Source organism: Lepidochelys olivacea, assembly GCF_965140295.1.
Source record: "Lepidochelys olivacea isolate rLepOli2 genome assembly, chromosome: 2".
NCBI lineage: Eukaryota > Metazoa > Chordata > Testudines > Cheloniidae > Lepidochelys > Lepidochelys olivacea.
The window spans coordinates 258758290-258766672 of record NC_140412.1 but is presented as its reverse complement, the minus strand read 5'-3'; the positions used below and the strand labels follow the sequence as shown (position 1 = coordinate 258766672).

General features: G+C 52.3%; 1 protein-coding gene across 2 annotated transcripts in view; it reads left to right on the top strand.

The window, feature by feature from the left end:
• The first annotated feature begins 852 nt into the window (after nucleotides 1–852).
• The window catches only part of LOC311516420 (cryptochrome DASH-like), a 30057-nt gene continuing 22526 nt past the window's right edge, over nucleotides 853–8383 (top strand). For both annotated transcript variants that reach the window (XM_084620460.1, XM_084620459.1), the window contains exons 1-5: nucleotides 853–997; nucleotides 2584–2756; nucleotides 4728–4821; nucleotides 6687–6817; nucleotides 8093–8241. In XM_084620460.1, coding sequence (XP_084476586.1) covers nucleotides 929–997; nucleotides 2584–2756; nucleotides 4728–4821; nucleotides 6687–6817; nucleotides 8093–8241 — 616 coding nt within the window. In that variant the 5' untranslated portion in view covers nucleotides 853–928. The remainder of the gene's footprint in view (nucleotides 998–2583; nucleotides 2757–4727; nucleotides 4822–6686; nucleotides 6818–8092; nucleotides 8242–8383) is intronic.

The following is an 8383-nucleotide window of genomic DNA, read 5'->3' as shown; positions in this document are numbered from 1 at the left end:
AGGCTCAGGTATCGTCCCTCAAGTAAAGTCACCCCCTGCTACCCCATCCCCATATGCAAACAGTCCCAATAAAACTCCCCTGCGACAGTCCCAGGTCAATCCGCCCTGCTTCCTACTGCATCACAAAAGCCTGGAGTGGTAAGTATTAATTTTTAAAGTCCTTGTGGGCACCCACCTTCTGCACTCAATGTGCCAGAGGAGGGAATCAGCCTTAACAGCGGGAGAGCGTCTCCCGCCGACATAGCGCTGTCCACACCGGCACTTCTGTCGGTGTAATTTATGTCACTCAGAAGGGTGTTTTTTCACACCCCTGAGGGACATAAGTTATACCGACAGAAGTGCCGGTGTAGACATAGTTTGGGTCTATTTTCCAGGCTGTCAGCATGGACAGAGAACACTTTGGTAACAATTTCCCTCTCCATCTCTGAAGGTTTCATGCCGCTGCCCAAATTCTCAGCAGGAGCAAATCCCCTAGTGGACTTCATGGCATTTCTGGCTCTTCTTTTTCAGGGGGAAATCTCAGCTAGGGCTATTGGTTTGAGTTGACCGATTTGTTTGTGGGGTGGTGTTTGTTAACATTTAAGATACCCCAATCACCCTTAGACAGAGACACACTGCAGCCCTGCTGCGTGGACCTTCAGTGTTGTGGGGACAGGGGTAGTTGCAGGCCAAAAAGGGGGCTCAGAGTGTCTAAATCTGCCTTTAGGTGGCCCCACCTTCACGCCGGCTGGCAACCAGGCCCCGGACGCCGGCACGGAACGCTGAGCAGCCGGGCGGGGCCCCGCCTTTGTCGCCCTGCCCGGTCGCTGCAGCGGGGCCGGGGCTGGGCGTAGCACGGCGGCGGCAGGGGGCCGGGCCGGGGCTGCGGGAGGCGGAGCGGCTCCTCCTGCTCCTCCCAGCCGGGCCGCGGCGGGGGGCTGCCCGCGGCATGTCGGGGGCCGGGCCGAGGACGGTGATCTGCCTGCTGCGCCACGACCTGCGCTACCACGACAGCCAGGTGGGGGCAGGCGGCGGCGCGGGCCGGGCTGGGGGCGCGGGGCGCGGCTGCCGCCCGCGGAGCGCCGGGCGCTGTCAGGGGCACGGGCTGGGCCGGGCCGTCCCCGGGCGCCGAGCCCCGCGCCCCCGCCGGGAGCCCGGCCCCAGGCCGCTGCGGAGTTGTTGTCCCGGCTGCCCCGCACGTGGCTTTATGTAACCCGGGCGCTTCTGAGCTCCGCCCCCGGGGCCGCTGCTGAGAGCCGGGGCTTGCGGGGCCGAGCCCGGGCCCTGAGCGGGCTGGGGGACCCTAGCCTGAGCTGGGGCCGCAAGGGCAGAGCCGGCGGCTGGGTCTGGAGAGGGGGAAGCGAGGCGGGTGGCAGGGCCATTTTGGTTGGGGAAAGGGGCTCGCTGGTGTCCCGGAATGATGGCGGGCGGGCGGGATAGCTCAGTGGTTTGAGCACTGGCCTGCTAACCCCAGGGGATGCAGCCGAGGAAGTGAGCTGTAGCTCAGGAAAGCTCATGCTCAAATAAATTGGTTCGTCTCTAGGGTGCCAGAAGTCCTCCTTTTCTTTTCGCCAATACAGACTAACACGGCTGCCACTCTGAAACCTGTCATCCCGAGGGTGACCAGATGTCCCAGTTTTACAGGGACAGTCCCGGTATTTGGGGCTTTTTCTCATATAGGTGCCAATTACCCATCCCCCCGTCCCGATTTTTCACACTTACTATCTGGTCACCCTGATCGTCCCTGGGAGGTAGGGGTGGGACCTATAGGGATCTTTGGCAGTGGAAGGCAGAGCTCTGAGCAGCACATAGCAACGCTACCAGTGTCCTGCATGACTAGAGGGAGATTTAGGGAGGCCAGCGGCAATTACCGAGGTTGGAATTTGACCAGAACTCTGGGGATAGCACCACCCCATTACAGATACTGCCATGGGGTCTTTCATGCCCTGTACGCTGACCCTTATTGTGGACGCTGCCCACACATTTTAGTCCGTTAAACTAGGGCCACATTTTAATCTCTCCTCCTGCCAGCAGAGGGTCTGAGAGTCCAGCAGATCCCAGCCTAGGGGAAGAGTGGGGATGGCATGGGAGAGTGCCCCGTCACTGCCTCAGTGCCCCCATGCCCTGTGGTAACTGCGATGAAGGGTTCCGGCTCTGTGCATGGGAAGGGGGAGGTTGGAGGGGACAGCTGTAAGAGCAGCAGCATTCCCCGGTTAGCCTTGAGGCACTTCTGTGGGGATGTGATTACTGACTCAATCGGCATGGACGTACCTACCTTTCACCTTGGTGCTGTATAAGCCCCTTTGAGGAAGTCTAATTTTTATAACTGGCATCTGGATACCAAGGTGATAGACACGCTGGGGCTCTGATCCTGGTCTCTCTTAAGTCAATGGGAGTTTTGCCTACAAAGTCTGTGCAGGATCAGGCCCTGCAAGGGAGAGACCCTATAATATAATAAAGCTATAGTACAATATCCAGTTGCATGTCTTCCTTTTTCATGATGAGTCTGAATAAAGGAAAATTGAAATGGTGCTATGAATTGCTGTACAGAAAGAAAACACCTGGAGCACTGACATCTTTAACTGCTCCTCTCTGTATTTCCAGGTACTACACTGGGCTCAGAATAACGCAGACTATATCATTCCTCTCTACTGCTTTGATCCAAGACAGTACCTAAGAACCTATTACTATGGTTTCCCAAAGACTGGGCCGCATCGACTCAAATTTTTACTGGAAAGCGTGAAGGATCTAAGGCAAACACTCAAGAAAAAAGGAAGGTACAGGGGGGTTTGTCCTAAACATGAGTCTGTTTTATTATTTAACCCACTTTGTTCTCCCACCTCCTCTTCCTTAAGACTTGCTTGCTCCATAGGACAGACAATGCTGGTGACAAGCACGTTTGAGCACCTGTTGCTAGTACCATAAAAACACAGGAATTCCCATGCTAGCCCAATAGCCTGTCTCTGGCAGCAGCCAGCACCAGATGTTTCAGAAGATTATGCAAGAAACCCCATGGTCAGCAATTATGGGATATCTGTCTATCTAAGGTTCTTGTATGGCCTCCATTACCATAACATCTGAGCACCTCACATTATATAAAGTATTTATTCTCACAACATCCTTGTGTGGTAGGGAAGTACTTTTATCCCCATTTTACAGATAGAAACTGAAGCACAGAATGGCTAAGTAATAGAAAATCTGTGGTAGAGGAGGGAGTTGCACACTGGTCTCCCTAGTGTCAAGCCAGTGCTCCAACCACTGGACCATCCTTCCTATCCCTAGGGAGTTTCATCTAGTGGTTAGCTTGAGCCCCCTTGATGTATGAAAGATGTTTTCTCAGACCAACAGGGGCCGTGGCTTTCTGTGTAGCCCATAGCTCAGTGTTATACCACTGATAATACAGTCCTCAGGAAAATCATCTTGTCCATGCTGGTCAGGGAAAGTTATTAGAATCTAAAATTTTCCAAGCACCTTTTTCTTCATTTTATTATTATCACAGCAAGATAACGTTAATCCTTGGGTAGCAGAATATGCAGCAGCTGGCTTGCCCCTCTCCTGAGGGGGTGCAGTGGTGACAGGTTGTGGATCACAACACCTGAAGAATACCTTTAGGTCTGCAATACACTATGGTCCATGAAAGGGGTTATGCTCGTTTAGGAGGACCAATCTGAATCCCTAACAAAGGTAATGAACAGGCCAGTATGTGCCACTGGCCTGTACTGGAGAGAATCAGAACTGCTCAAACACATGTGATGCCTTGCGACTGACTCACAAAGGCCACATATAAGACCTAACATCTCTGCAGATAAGAGATTCTTCTTTAGCGCAAATGGCAAAGACCTCTGATTTTTAAGATCATTCAGATCTATACTCCATCTGTTAATATTTGGCATGTCCTTTCAATGCCGTAGTATTAACGGACCAGATCGTAACTCTCCCTCACTTTAGATCCATGCATAGTGGTGCTCCTCCATGCATAACTCTCCTTTCACATCCATTGTGAGCATGTAGAGGGGAACAACCGTTTCCACAGCATGTCTCTCTACGTCCCCCACCTAAACCCAGCCAAGCCCTTTCTTGAAGCAGTGTTTTTGCATAAGCTAAGCATTGAGTTTAAATTGTCCTAAGTATTGAGTTTAAATTGGTGATTTAAACTCGATGATTGCTTGTTCTGTTCATTCCCTCTGAAGCACCTGGCACTGGCCGCTGTCGGAAGACAGGATACTGGGCTAAATGGACCTTTGGTCTGACCTAGTGTGGCTGTTCTTAAGTTCTTATGTCCTGACAGTGTGGCTTTAACTATTGCAGAGCTACCCAGAGTCACTGCACTGCTTTGCTTGATGTTAATAAATTAATCTTTTCTCCCACGCACGCAAAGGCATGATAGGTGCCTCACGAACACAAGTGCAGACACCGCCCCTGTCCCAAACAGTCTGCATTCAACAGGTCATAAACAGTGAGGTCCATGTGCAGATGAAAATGGGGGAAAGGAGAAGAAAGGACAAGAGAGGCAATAATAAGTATTGTCTCTTTTTTTAATGCCCCTGCCTCTCTCTGGCTGTATCCAGCTGGTGTCTCTTGTCTCATACTTACTCTGCAGGCTCTTTGGGGCAGGACCATCTTTTTGTTCTGTGCTAGCACTGTGGGTCCTGGTCCACGACTGGGGCTCCTAGGTGCCACGGTCATACAAAGAATAATAATAAATAATAGCATAAAGCCTAATTCCTTCCAACTTTTTGTGTCCGCAGTAATTTGGTGGTAAGGAAAGGGAATCCGGAAGATGTGGTTCATGATCTTATTACGCAGCTGGGCACCGTTGCTGCCGTGGCTTTCCATGAAGAGGTAAAGGAAAGGTTTGAACCATGTTGGCTCAGCATAAAGTTGGCAAGAACATTTAGTGCAGGGCAGTATTGGACTTGCCTGGCCTGTGAATTCAGAGTCCTTTATGTTCTCTGCTACTGTCATGTCTTAACCCCTTGGAGCTGGCTAATTCCAAGGGAGGTCTTAGGTCCGAGTGGCTGATGGGAATCAATTGTGGGTACAGGGTACAGGTTGCTGGTTGTGAGTGGCCACTCGGGGGCGCTGTGCTTTGGAGGAAAGCAGTTTCTGGATGCTGGAGGGCTGAGACTCAAGGGTGGAGCAATATTCTCCCTCCAACTGGAAACTGCTGTGTGCCTCTCGAACTGCAGAAATGATGGGCATACACTGCCACGCCCTGGCTCCTTGCTCAGACTGGGAGCCAGCAGCAGGCAGAGTACAGTGGGAGGAAGGGGGCACCAGCAAAGAGCCCAGCCTACCTGTGTATAGGGAAGTGGAGGCAGGGAGGGCGCCCCTGCATTTAGATGGAGAACGGTGAGGAAGCAAAAGAGGATAGACTTGTCCTGTTGGTGGGACGTCGATCTGTTGGCAGAAGTGGAGATCCACCGATTTCTGCACAGCAGATCTGGAGGAGGAGCTCACCAGGAAATTAGGGAATTGACTGCTCTGATATAGCAGCTGCAGGGGCAAGGAGGGAGAAGCAGGCTATTTTCCTGCAGTCAGAGAAGTGGAAGTGTCATGATGATGAACTGGCTGGCTCGTAGGGGCCACCACTACCTTCTTCTGGATGGAATCGGAACTGCCCAACTGCATGTCAGAGGCCAGAACAGGACTGAGGAGGGAGCCAGGTGTATGGTTTGGGGCAGTGATGGGGGCTGTGTCAGCATATTCTCAGCGAGCTAATTGTGAGTGGCTATTGGAAACTTGCAATGTCCCTAGCCACCAATCTGAATCACAGCCACAGCTAGGGTTGCCAACCCTCCAGGAGTGGCCTGTAGTCTCCTGGAATCAGCATCGATCTCCCGGGGATTGTTGAAAGCAATCCGGGAGATTTTAATAGGATATTTTAAGGAAATGACACCATGTCATGCTGGGGAAAAAAATCTCCCGGAATAGTTTCAGTCAGAGTTGGCAACCCTAGCCACAGCCCTTGGAAAGGCCAGAACTTCATCCCTTTGCCTTGATCTGGATTTAAAAATCCATTAATCCACCCAGCACAAGCAGTTTAATCCGCGTTTAAGGTCCATCACAGCTGTGCCCCTCCCTACTTACCCCATCTTGTCACATCGACTCCTGGCTCCGCCAATGGCACCTGTCTCGACCATCCATCCTGCAACTCTGTCTGGGCGTGATGCACAGCCCACTGCAGTGAGTGGCAAGATGCCCCTGGATATCAGTGGGCCATGGACCCAGTCCTTTATGCCTTCTGCCACATTGCCTTCTGCACATGAATCACCCTCCTTGAGCTATTCCTCTTCTCCTTCAAATTCCTTCCCAACAACCAACTCTTTTATGATGCCTACAAGAAATTGGTCAACTAAGAGCTTGATGCAAGGCGTGTGTAGTCAATGGCAGGACTCTCATTGGCTACCATGAGTGCGGGATCAGGCTGTAATAGCAGACAGGTCGAGGGGCAGCTGGGTACAGCTGATGTGTGTTGATCTAATAAATGAAACCCAGGATATAATGTCTAGGAATTGTTGGCATTTTGCTTGTGCTCATCTCTTAAAGGGAGGGGTGCGAGGGATTGAGGCCAAAGCCAAATCTGGCAAAGGGGAGGACATAGGAGTGGGAGGTCAGTGTGCATGAGGCACCCCAGATGCTCTCAGCTGCACGTTGGGTGCGCAGACAGAAGAGCGTCTCTCTGCTTTTGTCCCCATTGGTGCTAGGTGACGAAAGAGGAGCTGGACGTAGAGAAGGCGCTGCAGCGGGTGTGCGCTCAGCATGGGGTGAAGATCCAGACCTTCTGGGCATCCACTCTCTATCACCGGGACGACCTGCCGTTCAGCCACATTTCCAGGTAGGCTGATCTCTGCCTTCACTCTGTGCGTGGGGATGCTGCCCATTCTTCCCTCTGCCACTGCGTTCACTGCCAGCTCAGGGGACGGATCCTCAGTATAAATTGTCATAGCTCTGTTGGCTTTAATGGATTTATGACAACAATGTACACCAGCTGAGGCTTTGCCCCAGGGGCCTCTTGGCTCATATGCACCAGGGGGTGTGTGTGGGGGCTGTTTAGCTTACCTGCACCACATAGGAGGGAAGGGGCAGGGGAAGGGCCTGTTGGCCCACCTGCACCAATGGGCAGGGGCGGGGCCTGTTGGCCCACCAGCACCTCTGGGGAGGGACCTGTTGGCCCCTCTGTACCAGGAGGGGAGGGGCCTGTTGGCCTATGTGCACCAGTGATGGGAGGGCATTTATTTGTTTTCGCCTCCTCCCAGGGCACAGTTTGCTCCTGTTGCTTCTTTGTTTGTCCCATGCTGCCTGGTGCCCACACAGCTGGGTTACTGCAGTGCCTGCAGGGCAGGGCTGAGCCGTTGCTCACAGCTGGGTCATGAGGCAGCGGGGCAAGTGCCATCTGTGCTCAGAGTAGCCCCCTGCATTTAGTGTAGTGGCTAGATAGGAGCAGACTGACTCTGCATTGGCAGTGCTGGCCCTGGCTTCTTTCAGACCTGCTCTCTGAGCCCAGCACTGAGGGTTTCTTCCCTCCCACACCCCTGTGCTGAGGAACCGAGGAAATCCAGATAATTTCATCCGCCCCCCATTTTACTACATCTGCCAAAGGTATCCCCCCGAGCTGCTTTTCTGGTGACAGAGATTGGCCCTCAGCCCAAATGGGGCTTCCTTAATGTACATTAGGGATGGTGGGATAACTACCTTTCCTCCTGTCGGGAAGAAACCAGTTTCTCCCTTGGTTTGGTTGCAGACTTGATAGCATAATATCAGTAAGTATCCATAATTCCTCCTACAGTGTTTGTACATACCATTCACAATGATATTAATGACCAGTGTATCAGAAGCTTTCATTTGATACCTCACACAGCATTCTACATAGATAAATACGGTGACAGCAATGTGTTTGGTGTAGTGAGTTTGTCAGGCCCGATCGGAGTTGCTACAGAACTTTGGACCCTTTACAACTAGGCATTGAGGGGTTCCTAAGGTCACGAGCTCACAGTTAAAATATTAACCCTACCCCTTCAAAGACTTACTGCGCTGTGGTAGCGTATTGTTGTGTGGGGAAAGTTGTGAGGGCCTGTTCCCTGTGCAGTCCTAACTGCTGTAATCCACGCAGGTTGCCTGATGTCTATACCCAGTTCCGAAAAGCAGTGGAGGCTCAGGCCAAAGTCCGTCCCACTGTGCAGATGGCAGATCAGCTAAAGCCTCTGGCCCCAGGGGTAGAAGACGGATGCATCCCCGTGCCTGAGGAGTTTGGACAGAAGGGTAGGAAAACCTTGACACAAACCAGTTCGGGTGCTCCCATTGAATTCAGGTGGAGTTGCGGGTGCTCGGCGACTCTGCTAATCGGATCCCAAGGAGTTGCATGGGGGACACCCAAAAATGGAAGCATCCCAAACTCGTGACC